The sequence below is a fragment of the Arachis hypogaea genome, chromosome 3 (genome assembly GCF_003086295.3).
Source record: "Arachis hypogaea cultivar Tifrunner chromosome 3, arahy.Tifrunner.gnm2.J5K5, whole genome shotgun sequence".
In the NCBI taxonomy this organism is placed as follows: domain Eukaryota; kingdom Viridiplantae; phylum Streptophyta; class Magnoliopsida; order Fabales; family Fabaceae; genus Arachis; species Arachis hypogaea.
Genome location: NC_092038.1, coordinates 1,937,560 through 1,952,870, shown reverse-complemented (window position 1 = coordinate 1,952,870; position 15,311 = coordinate 1,937,560). Strand labels below are relative to the sequence as shown.

The 15,311-nt window shown below is 26.6% G+C and overlaps 2 protein-coding genes and 1 non-coding gene across 3 annotated transcripts; 2 read left to right on the top strand and 1 right to left on the bottom strand.

The window, feature by feature from the left end:
- The first annotated feature begins 3,612 nt into the window (after positions 1–3,612).
- Positions 3,613–3,684, top strand: TRNAP-AGG (transfer RNA proline (anticodon AGG)). The gene has a single exon. It is a non-coding gene; the product is annotated as a tRNA-Pro (tRNA).
- Positions 3,685–3,812: 128 nt separating this feature from the next.
- Positions 3,813–5,000, bottom strand: LOC112769255 (uncharacterized). Its single transcript, XM_025813715.3, has 4 exons — positions 4,939–5,000; positions 4,760–4,850; positions 4,261–4,672; positions 3,813–4,004 (listed from the first exon to the last, which is right to left on the bottom strand). The coding sequence occupies exons 1-4, from the start codon at positions 4,964–4,966 to the stop codon at positions 3,813–3,815; spliced, it is 723 nt and encodes a 240-aa protein (XP_025669500.2). The 5' UTR covers positions 4,967–5,000.
- A 6,101-nt stretch (positions 5,001–11,101) lies between these two features.
- LOC112786402 (uncharacterized) lies at positions 11,102–13,818 on the top strand. The gene is made up of 3 exons (XM_025829784.3): positions 11,102–11,659; positions 11,779–12,647; positions 13,408–13,818. The coding sequence occupies exons 1-3, from the start codon at positions 11,283–11,285 to the stop codon at positions 13,440–13,442; spliced, it is 1,281 nt and encodes a 426-aa protein (XP_025685569.1). The 5' UTR covers positions 11,102–11,282; the 3' UTR covers positions 13,443–13,818.
- The last annotated feature ends 1,493 nt before the right edge of the window (positions 13,819–15,311 follow it).

Sequence of the window (15,311 nt, the reverse complement as noted above, 5' to 3'; positions counted from 1 at the left end):
TTGGTTAAAAAAAATCTCATCCAAAATTTTATCAACTAAATTTTAATTTGTCATCGTCAGCTGGTATTTATAGTATAAAATTAAGCTCATAAACTGATATGGATTATGAAGAATTATCTCAAACCATATCTCTTCATAAACTGTTTACATAATTTTAAAGTGCAATTGTTTTAAACATGTGATTTGGCCTAATTGTTATATGCTCCATATTTAATATGCTTTGCTTATTGCTGAATTGCTTATTAATTAGTTAAAAAAAGAAAAAAGAAAAAAGATAGTGGGTCCAAATAGGAGACAAAGGGTATCCCATGATAAGTGACTAGCGATTGAAGGTATGATAGCCTACAAAGAGGTACTTTTAATTTATCATCATCAAACTTGAGATTCGACTATAAATCAAGAAAAAGAGAATTCAATTGCTCATAGCCATTCATCTTTTTCCGTAACAATAACATGCTAGCTAGTTTCAGGAATCAGGAGAAGAATCATTATATAAGATCACAAAGATTTCACATGCATGCATGATATATATATATATATATATATATATAAGGTTTTAGATTTAGATTTATCATCCATCATCCATTCAATTCCACCCTATCTAATAATCAAACAGCTTGGACCTACACTCATCATACATTCGAATATCTTGTGATAAGCTTTGCTAAGATTTAGAAATATTCCTACCTGTATGTACCTCTTTATAATAATATCATGGATGGATCTTTTTTTGTTTATTTGTTTAAAAGCCTGCAAAAACTTTAATTATTATATCTAGTAATATACATCCTTAATCATTAGGTTATTACGGATAATATATATATAAAAGTAAATAATATTCAATATATTTTTTTCCATTATTAAAAATATATACTGAATATCGTCAAATTTATCGTTTTTTTATTGGCAATTTTATTATCGAATTTTTCAACAGTTATTATCATAAATGCATCGTCAAAAAATATTATTGTCGAATTTCTGTTTCTACAAACAAATTCAACGTAATAAATGATGAAAAAAATACTAAAATAAGTACGTATGTTAGCGGCGGTTTTATCGTTGAATTTTTTCGACAATAACCTAACTTAGTAAAACGTTGTCTGGTAGCAACGACTAACCTTTTATTGTAAATTTTTTTGTCGATAAATTCGATAATAAAATTGTCTTAAATTCAAAATGATGATAAACCCTCCCCTCACTTTTAGAACAAACAATCCCTCTTCTCTCTCTCTCGCCTGTGCAGCCATGACTAACCCCTCCGACGAAGCTTCTCTACTTTTAAAATGGAAATACTAGGAAGAATGAATTGAAATAAAGTTACATTATGCTTTTTATTTGAGAAAATGATAATGAAATGGAATGGGACGAAGTTCATTAATTTGATTTAGAAGGTTTATACAATAAAGGAATGAAACGAAAAGTAGCTTTATACTCACTTTCTTCTTTTTCAAAAAAAAAAAATTAATTTATACAAAATTTATACACTTAGGCTTTTAATTATGTGAGAGAAAAAAAATTGGTTTCAAACAAAAAAAGTTTATAATTAAAAACAGTTAGATTTGATTAAATTATATTTGAATTTAATTTTGATATACTGTCTGTAAAATAATTTTATACATACATCTAATTATATAATATTATATTAATAAAATAATTATTTTTTATATTGACTACGTGAATAGTTATCTAAAAAAACGAATGTGATTGTATAAAATATTTTACACTGTCACTACATCAAAATTAAATTCATTATATTTAATAATTCTTAATTATTAACTTTATATTAAAATAAGTACATATTAATTTTCATTTTTAAATAAGAAAAAAAAACAAAAAATCTATGGAGCAGTGTGACGAGATAGATCATAGATGGTGGTTGGAAAATCAACTTCCATCAATTAGTGACACATCCCTATGTCCAGTGTCATACATTAATCAATGTCTTCTGTTATTGGGTCATAATAATCTTCTTTCATACCAACAAATTTGTACCATATTATTGAATGGAGAATTTTTCTTTCAATTGTTTGTTTTCCTGCTTCAAAAAGTGCAAACTGTAGAGCCTTCTTAATAAGATAAACACAACCAAATAAGGTAAATTGTGCTTTAAATTATTCTTCTCATACATCATTTTCGTACTTATTAATTATTATGAGAGAAATAAAATCTAAAGAGTTATAATTATTCCAAGGAGTAAGGGGGAGAGAGAGAAATATTTCCCACCCTATATACTTTTATGTATATTACTAAGATTTAATTTCAGAGTCCAGGCTGTGGCAACAATCAATCATTTATTCTGATTTTAAGATATTGTTTAATAGTTAATACTATCAGTCGTTATAATTATTTTTCTCATTTATCTGCTATGTAAATAATTATGCAAATAATAGAATGATCTAATTACATAATAAAAATATATATTTATATACATCACTCAAAAAATCAATCTCATAACACTAAACCATAGTATGTTATTTGAATTTAAATTTTCATATAATGTTAATATAAAAAAATTCTATATGAATAACTAATTTAATGTTATATTATTATACTATTAGCAAAGATAATCAATTTTTAAATTTATTACTTGAAAAGTCATTTAAAATAAATCTTTAATTATATTGATAATTTATTGAAATTAAATTCATCTTATTTTTGTGCTTTAATAATTAATTTGAACACATCAACTTTAAATTTTCTTCATTCTATATATAATAATTTAAAACTTATATTTATAGACAATCTTTACGCATAAATATTAAATCTTAAATCCTAAATAAATATTATCTAGATTGATATAGGGGTATGATTTTGTGATTTACACTAATCACATCTTGATAGTTGATACATATATTCACTTTTATGGTGATGAATACATCAACACAATTAAAAAAAAAGTTAAAATTCAGGTAAAGTTGACTTTAGGTGAAGTTGATATCTGAGAACCATTAGATAATTTGACTGATTTGACTAAATTTTCATCCAACGACTTTCAGGTATCAACTTCACTTCACGTGAAGTCGACTTCACCTAAGTTTTCACCTAAAAACAAAGAAGAAAGATGGAAACATAAGAGAAGGTGGTTAATGAATGATTTGCAAAAAATGAGTATATGAGTAACTTTTTCTTTAGCTCATATATTCTTCACGGAATCCAAATTAGGGAAAACTAGGGTTGGTAATGTGTCATTTCCATAATTTCTTTAGAGAGGAAGCAGGGTTGTTTATTGTGTCATAATTCATAAACTACAAGTGATGAATAATGGGTATTGGGTAGAGTATGTCAAAGCTAAGTGTTTCTCAAAATGGTATACAAATTTCGACAGCTTGGTCCACTTAATAGGTCAAACATGTTCCTTTGTCATTATTTTCATTTCTAGAGTGACATGATTTGAACTCTGAAAATATAACTATCCTAGTAGGCATGCGAACATGACTTTTCATTTTTATACATTTCAATTTTCTACTTTCTCCACTTTTAAGTCTTAACAACAATAATGTTGATGTATACTAAAATTTAAGGAATATTGCGTTGATTTTCTTCAGTTGGATCATCATAGTAAACTGTTTTAAGTATTCAAATATTTAGAAGAATGACCGAAGTAACCATTAAGGGCATTTGGTCTAGTGGTATGATTCTCGCTTAGGGTGCGAGAGGTCCCGAGTTCAATTCTCGGAATGCCCCAACTTTCAACAATATTTTTTTTCCATACATGTTTGAACCAAATTACAATAAAACACTGGCTATGTTAAGATACAAAGTACAAACTTGAAACAAGTTCTAAATTAAACTTAGAACAAACTAAATACAAATTAGCCTAGTTTTTCCTCCATTTTGTTTTGATCATTGCTAGATGAATCCATTATTTGAGAGGTATCATTGTTGTTGCTTTCAATCTTCAATAGTCCATATTTAACACTAACTTCTTTCCATATCTTTTGCTCCGATAGATACTCATGCCTTAGCAAGTATCTTTTGAGTTCCATCCTAAGATTCCTAATTGGCTGTGTCCAAAAAATCAAACAATGCTAAACACCAAAGTAAAACTTATAATAATAACGATTAACTAGATTAGATTATCAAAAATTCTATACGCATACTAAAAATCAGCTACTATGTATTTGTGTATAAATGCATGTACGATTTCTCAATTCTCACATGTTCAATTAATCATGTCACATTATTATTTTGGCACTTTATTGGAACAAAAATTGACATTCATGCAACACTAAAAAAGCAAAAATGTTATAAGAAGCAAACCTCAGCCATAGATTCCAATGCAAGGCGGAAGAAATCGGCGGCGACGAAGTGCTTCCCGGCGGACTCTGCCAACTTGATTTGGCCAATCCAATAAGAAGATGTCTCCAACTTATCAAACCGGCACTTGCTGCAATGCGCCGCCGTGTAAAACGGCGTCGCCGGAGGCTTACTACCCTTGTGCTTGGTTCTAACATGAGGTGTTTTGGGTTCTCCAGCATCATTCAATAATCTCGGACTATTATTAACATTCTCAGCAGGGTTGGTGCTACTAATTGATGATGAAGATTTTGGTGCTTGTTTTTTTGGAACACAGATTTTTGGTTTGGTGGTAATAGTAGTAGTAGTACACTTGTCCCAAACCGGTTTTCCCATAATGTTTGTGTTCCTAGCGGTTCCAAAAACCCGGTTTTTTCTGAAGAAAAAAAATCAGAGTGAAGAAAGAAACTAAATCATAGTGAAGGAAAATTGGTAGATTAAAATTAAGGTATTAATTAATTACCTAGATTGAATTTGGGATTCATTGGTTGCGATTTTGGTTGATGCTTGATTAACCTTTGCGTTGATTCTTTGTTTTGAGTCATTGGCTTTCACTGTTGAGGGAAACGATTATTATTATTATGATTGATTAGTATTGAAAAAGATCCAATTAAATTAAAAAAAAAAAGATTGTATTGGTACCTGGAAGTGGCGTGGGAAGAGGATCCATGGTGAAAAGAAGAACAAGAAGTGAAGTGTGTATGAGATTGTAATAGGAGGAAAGAGTAGACAAAGTACGAGAATGTGGCGGTTATAACCGTTGGATGCATGAGCGGGAACAGGTTTTCTGTTTTTTTTTGGAACAGATAGCAGAATAAAAAATAAAAGCTTCAAAATAGGCCCAATATTAACCCAAATTTTTGGGCCCAATTGCAACAAATTTGCAAGTTTGAACTATATGTGATTATCGGGCCAACCGGGCCCGTACAAAGTAAAAAAAAAAGGAGAGAACTATATATGACTGATCCAATTATAATAACGAAGTACCAAGCACGACACTTCTCTAATTTGCTGTATTTGCGTATTGAACACATATTATCCGACACAACTTTGTCTTAATAAAAAAAATATATTTTTTGAATATATTTAAATACACTTAAATATTATTACGTATGAACGTATACAACTTTATTCTTAACATATATTTTTAAAATTAATTTAAAAATAACATGTATTATTAATTATTAAAATAAAAATATTTTAAATACTTTATATAATTAAAAATTAATTTAAATTTAAAATTAATAATATATCAAAATATTATTATAATTTATTTAAAAATACTTTATTTATATATATATATATATATATATATATATATATATATATATATATATATATACTATATCATTATGTCTTATAAGAATTTTAAATTTATGTGTTACATATCTCGTGGTGTATCGTATTCTGTGTCTGTATTAATATCTGAATATCATAACAAAATACTATTATTTAAAAAAAATCATTGTAGTTATTCTAGAAATAAAGTAGTTAACAACAATGTCATCAGATAAACTAATCCAATTATAATAACAAAGTAAAATAATAAAAAGTACCATTATTTATTGTGATGAGAATGCATCCAAATTAAACGAATTATAAGCTTTATAAATAAAAGTGGCTATAGTTTTCTATTTTCCTTCCTTTTTAGTACAGCTCAGCTTGAAAGAAAGACATGTCATATGGTTTGCATACACGTCAGCTTCGTGGTAGCGATATTGACACGTACATAGATTAAATTGATTTTTATAGTATGTATTCTCTAATAGTGCTCATAAATAAAATAAAACATAAAAGTTGCACTCATTTCATGTCCCTTGAGTGGAAGGAATGAACGATGAATCTCCAAAATTAAAGTAGTTCAATACAATATATATATTATGTTGCAATTTGTCCAAAGCAATCTTGTGAGTGTAGTAGTAGCTAGGTAGGTCATGTTTAGCCATATGATGCTTAATTTAATTATCGGAGATAAAAAATAATTTAAATTTATCTTATTTAATATTTATAAATTATAATAAAAATTTTATTATTTTATATCTTAAGAGTATTAGTTAAATATATTATAAAAAATAAAATATTTTAATATTATTTATTATAGAAATATTTTTTTACATTTTTAATAAATTAAATATATCAAAAATATTAAAATATCTTTTTATCGTATATTTAACCAATATCCTTAGAATATAGGAGAACAAAACTTTTATAATAATAATAATTAATAAATAATAAATAAGATAAATTTTAATTATTTTTGACTAATTTATTTTGATTATGAAATATTTTTATTTAATTATTTAATAACTAACAAAAACAAATGAATACTTCCACTACTTTTTGGTACATACATTTTAAAATGTATATTTTGATTATTTTCCTTTATTTCTTTTTTTTTTAAATAGTGTACATTTATTACAATTTTGTCATTATATTCACTTTTATATCTAAAGAAGTGTACATAAAGAAGTGTATTAAAAATGTAATTTTAAAAGAAAATCTACATTCATATATATCATGACATGTTCTCTTTTATTCATTCTCTCTCTCTCTCTTATTAGAGAAGCTTGTGTCTTTCCCTATTACATGACTATAATAATCAGTTTAATTCGTAATCAGAATATCCCTAATGCTAACTTTATGTTCTAACTTCTAAGACATACTAATAAAGAGGATTAAATTGAAGCTATAGCTAATAGTGATGAGTTTAGCTACATGCACTATATTATTTAAAAAAAATATATAGATAACCAATAATATTTTTAAATAATGTATAAATAATATGAATTAATAAAGATAAAAGAATAAATTTAAATTAGTAGCTACATGCACTATATTATTTATGCGCATATATATAAGCAATTCTCTTTGGACGAGGAAAATTCCTAAATGATTGTGAATTGACTTCCACGGCGTCTACGAGGAAAAGTAATTGAGAAATAATGCAACTTCATAAATGATAGTTGAATTTTTCAGTGTGGATACATTTCTTGTCTAATTTATTTAAAAATAAAAAATTAATAAAATAAAAATCATTTTTTATTTTTGTCTAATTTTTTATTTTTAATTTTATTATCATGACCGTACCGCGAGGTCTTATTATATTTATATTTATTCTTAACTAATCAAGAGCGGTGTCAAACTCATGCATTTCTTTGGGAAGATTTTAACAATAGAATATGGTCAAAGATTTCATTATAAATAATTATAGCCAGCTACATGCATTATTTGATGCATATAAAATTATTTCTTTCAAATCAGACCTACATGCACGTAAATTTTTATGAATTATTGGGTCGTGAACGACGTATAACGCCGTCGCTATACTAATTAATTAATTCAAAGCATATAACGCATGCCTTTTAAAAATTATATACGAGAAAATATTAAGTTTGGTTCTTTAAATTATATTTAAGTCTTAATTTAATTTTTAAAATTTTAATTATTTTAATTTAATTTTTAAATTTTTTAAATTTTAATTATATTATTAGTCTTTGTGATAGTTTCTGTTATAAAATCAATTAAAAAATTTAGAAAACTAAATTGACACTATTAAAATTTTAAAGATTAAATTAAAATTTGAGTAAAATCTTAAAGACCAAATTAAATATTTTTTCGATATATATTTGTTAGTATATTATATTTATGGTATGCTTCATATATGATAACTAATAATCCTATTTATTTATTATACTGTAGTAAAGCAGTTTTAGTCTACTAATAATTCGACTAATAAGTTCAACAATATTTATTATTAAACTAATTTTTACTTAAAAAATCTAGTTACACTTGGATTATTATTACTTTTCAATAACTTTTCAGGTGGTTATAGAAAAGGCAATTTTCTTCTATGTTAATAGAGTATATCAAAATTTAATGATCAGAAAAGGATATTTGATGTCAATAATACATTAAAATGGAAGTTATACGGAAAAAGAAATTAAATACTTTTGTTAAGAAAATATTAAACGCTTGAAAAATATATATATACTATTAAACTCTAACCTTTTAACTAACCATTCAACTAATTTTTTTGTCACTTCAAAAAAATAATTAAAAAATTATATATTTCTCAATTTGTTATCGTAAATGTGTGGTAATATATTGAGTCAAGTTAAATAAAATTGGATTAGTGTAGCAATAATTCATTTTATATATACAATAATTTATTGACTAACTATAAATTTTTTAATAATATTTTAATCTATAATAAATTAGTGGATAGCCTATCAAATTAGTAGATACTATCAAAAATCTAAAAAAAAAATTGAGTCAAGGTGAACGTAGACTTACGCTATTTGCGGGGGCTGATTTGTGATTTTTGTAGGACCGAGTCAACTCAGTGAAAAAAGGTTTCATTAAGAGTGTTAGTTCTTTCTTGTTTTGCCATTATTGCCAAAATTCCAATTAGGGCAGTGTGTCACTGACACCATATATATTTTCTGCACTCCACTCTGCTACCACTCAAATACATGCATGCATTCATGATTCATGCATCTTTCAAATTATAAACTACTTTATTACTTATGTTTATTTTAACAATAATTTTATACTCTAGTTTTAATGGCTGATATATATAGTACGTAATTAAATGTACGTAAATTGTTTTATATTAATCGTAAGTTAAAAGTAAATTCATAATTTTATTAGATAGATAATTATATATTGTCTTAAATAATTTAAGTAAATATATTAAATTATTTAATAATTTAAAAGTATTTTATATGATAATTATTATTTTATTATTATAAATTTAATTTTAATATATTAATAATATAAAATATTTTTTATATAATCGTTTAATTATATTTCTTTTTTTAATGATCATTATTTATGTGATAAAGATAAAAAATAATTATTTTTATTAATATAATATTAAATTATTTTATATTGACATTGTATTAAAATTAAATTTTATATTATTATTATTATTATTATTATTGGAAAATAACATCTTCCATATATACATATTGATGATAATATATAGAAATTAGATGATATAATTCCTTGAGTAAGGCTTTCAATGATGAATGTCTGAAAATGTTCATTGAGGACGAACTATATATATTGTGTAACAAAAGAGATCGCATTGATGAATTAATAACTTTTAATAATTGCCAGTAAATCTGCTCAAATAATTTAAAGATAATTATTGATATTTTGAATTGAAAATATTTATTCCCATTTGTGAAACAGCAATGAAGTGGAGAGGTGGACGAATTTCTAGAGAAACGTGAAGCATATACACAAAGAGATTGCTGTGTGCCACAGACACATAAAGCAGTAGCACTCATTTCTTGTCTTTCTATCATCAAAATTAAATAAATAAATTAAATTAAATTGGACTTATTTAATAATTAATCTATTTGTTCGTTTAAATAAATAAATTAAATTAAATTGGACTTATTTAATAATTAATCTATTTGTTCGTTTAAATAAGTATTAAATATTTAAATTTTATTTTATATATATAATAATTTATTAATTAATAATAAATTTTAAATAAAATTTAAATTTTAAACAAATAATATTTTAATATTTCAAATTAAAAATATTGTAAATAATAAAGAATTAAATAAATTAATTAAAAAAAGAAAAAAAATGATATATTCTCTCTCTTTCTCTATCTGACAGTCTTACTCTTATGGGTCCTACCCTTAACCAGTGAGGTGTCACGGACGGCACCACCTTCTCTATCTCTATCATTTCATAAGGTCATAATAATAATTATGCCATAATCATTATTCTCATCCCTCCCTGTAAAGCTAACTCACTTTTCTCTTTTCTTACTTTTCAAACTCTCAATTATTTTCTCCTTCCATAAAGCCAACCCACTTTTCTCTCCCTCTATTTTATCATTTCCTATCATTGCTTCCCACATTACATTTACACTACTACTACTTTTTTTTTCCCCCTTAAATTGTATTACAAATAATTTGATTAGATAAGTTGAAAGGTCTCTCATTCGGATTATTCCTAGTACATATGTATTATTTCATCAGACAATTTTTGTTACATTTTTTTAAGAAGGTAATTTTTTTTTATGGGAAATAGAGAGACTCGAATTCATAATCTTTTAGGTGAGATGGAAAAACTATACTATTTGAGTTATAACTCGTTGATAGAAGATAATTTTACTCGATGATTGAATACTTTATAAAAGATATATCAACTTTTTTTTTTCATACTAAGATTTGAAAAACATATCAAGTTATAACTTTCCATAACTAAACTATGTATTAATTAATATGTACACATATATAAACTGTAATATACATGTGAGTGAAAATGAAATAAATATTCAATGAAATTAATATGTACACATATATATATAGTTGTAGGGAAGAGAGTGGTCCATATATAGTTGATTCAATGGCTGACTACCTCTCACAGCAGCCGTGTTAGATAAGGAGAGAAAATAAAATAAATATTCAATGTTTATATATTCATTATTATTATTCCAATCCCTTTCTTTTCTTCTTTATTTAATTATTAACACTTGATAATAATTTCTTATAAGATTCTCTAAACTATGACTAGTGTGCTTTCCGGGCAGTTCACATGTAAAAATCCAATTCCATCAATTCCCTTAGTTCCAATACACATATAAATACTTTTTATTATTCATTATTATTTTAATATCAAAATGATGAGAAAAATCAATGGAATGAAACTCATCAACACCTGTCTCAAGTTTTATTCCTAATAACAACACATGCTTCTTCAGATATTTATCTATCTTTCACAGCACAATCACCGGCAGAACCTAATAGTACACAACCATAAATTGGTTTTCCTATTTTTTTTTTTTTTTTTTTTTTTTTTTTTTTTTTTTTTTTTTTTTTTTTTTTTTTTTTTTTTTTAGATACTTTTTTTTGCAAATTCAAATTTGATTTTTATTTATATGTTTTGAGTTAACTGCAAATTCAAATTTGAGTGTTGGTTACATATGTTTTGATTCAGATCCGGATGCAGAAGTGATAGCTATGTCACCAAAGTCGTTGATGGCGACGAACCGTTTCGTATGCGAAATCTGCAACAAGGGTTTCCAGAGGGACCAGAACTTGCAGCTGCATAGGAGAGGACACAACCTTCCATGGAAGCTAAAGCAAAGAAACAAAGAAGAACAAGTGAGGAAGAAGGTGTACGTGTGCCCGGAGAAGTCTTGCGTGCACCATGACCCTTGTAGAGCACTGGGGGACCTCACAGGTATCAAGAAACACTACAGCAGGAAGCATGGCGAGAAGAAATGGAAGTGTGACAAGTGTTCCAAGAAATACGCTGTTCATTCTGATTGGAAGGCCCATGCCAAGATCTGCGGGACTCGGGAGTACAAGTGCGACTGCGGCACCATTTTCTCCCGGTACGTCCCTTATCAGCTTAAGTTTTTGGGAGAAGTGATTGCTGAATGTTGAATATGATTGTATTTAGGGTTGTTCATTATTGTTAATGACGTGTTAATTACTAATTAATGATGATTAGGAAGGACAGCTTCATAACACACAGAGCATTTTGTGATGCATTGGCTGAAGAAGGTGCAAGAATAAACTCAGTTCCAACAACTTTGAGCAACTTGATGGATAGAAGAGATCATCATCATCACCATCATCAATTAGCAACAAGTAGAATCATCCCTCGTCATCACATTCTTCCAAGTGCTGGATTTCACTCGGAATTTGGTGGTGGTGGTGGCAGTGGTGGTGGTTATTATTCAGATCAGAAGCTGATGATGATGAGGAACAATAATATTCAGATTCCACTATGGTTAGACCAGGGCAATAGCAATAACAATCATAATCATGTTAGTGGCATTTCATCAAACACTAGTAGTGCATGCACCAATGGCAACACTATCATTATGCCTCATCATGATGTAGTGAACAACTCTATGTTTGGATCACAACAATGGCAGCAGAATCCAGAAGCATCATCATCATCACTCACAAACAATAACAACAATGCCAACGTGGCTATGATGATGCCACCACCACATGCAGGATTAAAGCAAGAACAAGATGACATGTTCTATTTTGGTGCTAGTAATTACCATCATCATCACATAATGTTACAAAAAGCATCACAAATTGGAGGAGGTGATGAGTTGGTGAATTTGGAAGGTAGCATCAGTAGTATTCCTCCATTAATATTGAATCCAACAAGGAGGCCATCAAAGAATGATAATAAAGATGAAGATGATGAACTGGGTTTAACAAGGGATTTTCTTGGAGTTGGAGAAGATGAATCAACAATGAGCAACACTAGGCCATTGATGTTACAGCAACACTTAGCTGACTTCACAGCCATGGATATGCATCATCAAACCCACTACAGTAGTAGTAGTGGACATTACTGTTAGCACTTTAACTTCCAACTTGTATCATATATATATATATATATATATATATATATATATATATATATATATATATATATCATCAATCACATTATTATTCTTCTTATTTTCATATATGTCACATTTGCATCAAATAATTAAATCATATTCTTATAATAGTAGAACTTATATGCAATTATCTTCTTGTAAAATTGATATAGTAAAAAACTATCATATAATAATTAAGTTAAATCTATCAAATAATCTAAATGATTTTCGACTATCAATTTACTCACCTTTTACAACATAGAGTGATACTAATTGAATATTTATACCTACAAGTATATATCTACAAAGTAAATCATATTGAATACATAATAATTGATTTTACTAAATTACTTTAAGTGTACATATAGTAATTTTTTAGTTGTATATGTACTAATATTCATTTAACAGTTTTCCTTATAATAATATTGATTTCTAAACTACATTTGTTATATATAAAGAAAGGTAAAAACTCATGTGCGACTTCACATGAAGTGGATAACTGAAATTTATTAGATAATTTAATTGATTTGACTAAATTTTTATTTAACAGCTCTCAACTATCAACTTCACGTGAACAAATTACACAAATTACACAAATTACACAAGCTACTACTGATTTTCTTACATGAATAAATTAAAATTCTAGTTGAAAAGAGTTGATTGCGTAGATATTTTGAACAACAATAACAGAATGTCAGAATCTAATAATTTTACCATGAATGATGTTACAGACTTACAGGTAAATGATGAAGAAATAGATGGATGAATGATAGAGTGGACAAAATAAAAGAAGTGAGTTGACTCGGGAAGAGGGGGAAGAAGAGAATGGTGCAACTGTGCAAATTTGAGAAATTCACGTGACGTATATAATCATAGAAATGACTCGTGATGTGGGGCCATTGCATTTTTTGCATGTTGGAAGGGACAAAACAATTTAGAATAACTCCAAATTGAACTCACAAGCCTGTGAGATTCTCTTTATACATATGGTCCCTCCCTCCATGCATGTCCATCGTACAAACAATAATATATATTATACTATATAGTAATAAAATCTTCATATTTTTATATGATATAATAGTACTATACACATCAATAAATATTTTTGGAAGGTTTCTCTTTATATTAAGATGTGCCTCTTGATATTTCTTTCTTTATATACACGTAATAATTATTACTATACATATAGGTGAGTCAACATATATATATTAACATGAAAATGTATGGAACCAATTTTTATATTATCCAATAATATTAACTATTTTTTTTAGTGTTAAAATTATTTTTTATTTTTGTTTTAAAAAATTTAAAATTTAATTATAAATATTAATATTTAGAATTTAAGACGTACAATTATGATAACAATAGATGGTAACATTGGATGACTTGTAGCGATTATAGGTGAAATTATGGTAATATTAAGAGAGACGTTAGAAAGAAAAAATAGAAAAATGTGAGAAGAAGAGAATATATGAATTAAAAGATAATTTTTTTAAAATAATATTAGTTGAAGTGACTACTAAAAATTAATTTTCTAGTTGGAACCATTATATACTTATGTACAAGTAACGCTTCTCTTTTAAAGATACAAATTGATTATTTATTTATTTATTTATTTTGGAAAGATATTTGTTGGATTACTATGTATATATGTATGAAACACGTTTTTTTCTGAGAGCAAATTCATAAATAGATTAATTTTTTTTGGGAATGTCTTGCATAAAAAAGGGGAAACGGTGGTGGCGGATAGTGGCAGGCATGCCATATATACTGCCATACTACTCGATGATGAAAACGATTTTTATACGCAAAATAATATTCCTTTAGCATAAAACATGTCGCAATCTCACATTTACAAGCTTACATTATCTTGCAAGAAATGTTTACTATAAAAAATGCATTAACATTTTTTTTAAACTACCAAAAATATAGCCAAATTATTTTGTTGTTGATAAAAATGTCCTCAAATTTTATTATCGACAAAAATATCATCAAATTATTTAAAAATGTGACAAGTTATACTGATGTACTGAAATATTATATGTTAATAAAAAACAGTGATGTGTCAAAACAAAATTTTTTATGTGGTAAGTGAGAGTTTGACATTGATAAGTGAGTCACATTTTTTCTGTTAATGGAATAGGTATTTGTTTACGACTAAACATTTTTATCATATTTTTAAATTATTTGAGAAATGTTTTATCAATAGCAAAATTTAGATGTATTTTTATCCGCGCTAAAATAATTCTGAGTATATTTTTTGTGGTTTATTTTATCTATATATATGATTTATCTCCAAAAGAGGATCTCTACATCTTTTATTTGATTGGTTTAGTAGTAGCAGTAGTAATCGAGTTATTAGGGTGCCCTTAAGATATACTATATATATATACGGCGATAAAATTTTTACAATGCTATATAATTTTCAAAGAGAAAGTTTAGAAATTAGTTTTTTTTTATAATTAATATTTAGTTTACTTTGTCATTTCCTAAATTAAAAGTATATAGTGGAAAGCTAGGCAGCTAATAATTAATAAGGTTTTTAGCTAGTACCCTAATTAAGAATAAGAGGAGGAAGATGTAGTTACGTTAGTTATGAGAATAATCCTCCTCACCTTTGAACGAAAGACAAATT

What these genes read in the sequence shown, in the direction of transcription:
- LOC112786402 (XM_025829784.3), top strand. Translation starts at nt 11,283, where the DNA reads ATGTCACCAAAGTCGTTGATGGCGACGAACCGTTTCGTATGCGAAATC. An exon ending in TGCGGCACCATTTTCTCCCG is followed by an intron (nt 11,660 to 11,778) that starts GTACGTCCCTTA and finishes AATGATGATTAG; the next exon opens with GAAGGACAGCTTCATAACAC. An exon ending in TAGTAGTAGTGGACATTACT is followed by an intron (nt 12,648 to 13,407) that starts GTTAGCACTTTA and finishes ATGATGTTACAG; the next exon opens with ACTTACAGGTAAATGATGAA.
- LOC112769255 (XM_025813715.3), bottom strand. Translation starts at nt 4,966, where the DNA reads ATGGATCCTCTTCCCACGCCACTTCCAG. An exon ending in TCTTCCCACGCCACTTCCAG is followed by an intron (nt 4,851 to 4,938) that starts GTACCAATACAA and finishes TTCCCTCAACAG; the next exon opens with TGAAAGCCAATGACTCAAAA. An exon ending in GAATCCCAAATTCAATCTAG is followed by an intron (nt 4,673 to 4,759) that starts GTAATTAATTAA and finishes TTTTTTCTTCAG; the next exon opens with AAAAAACCGGGTTTTTGGAA.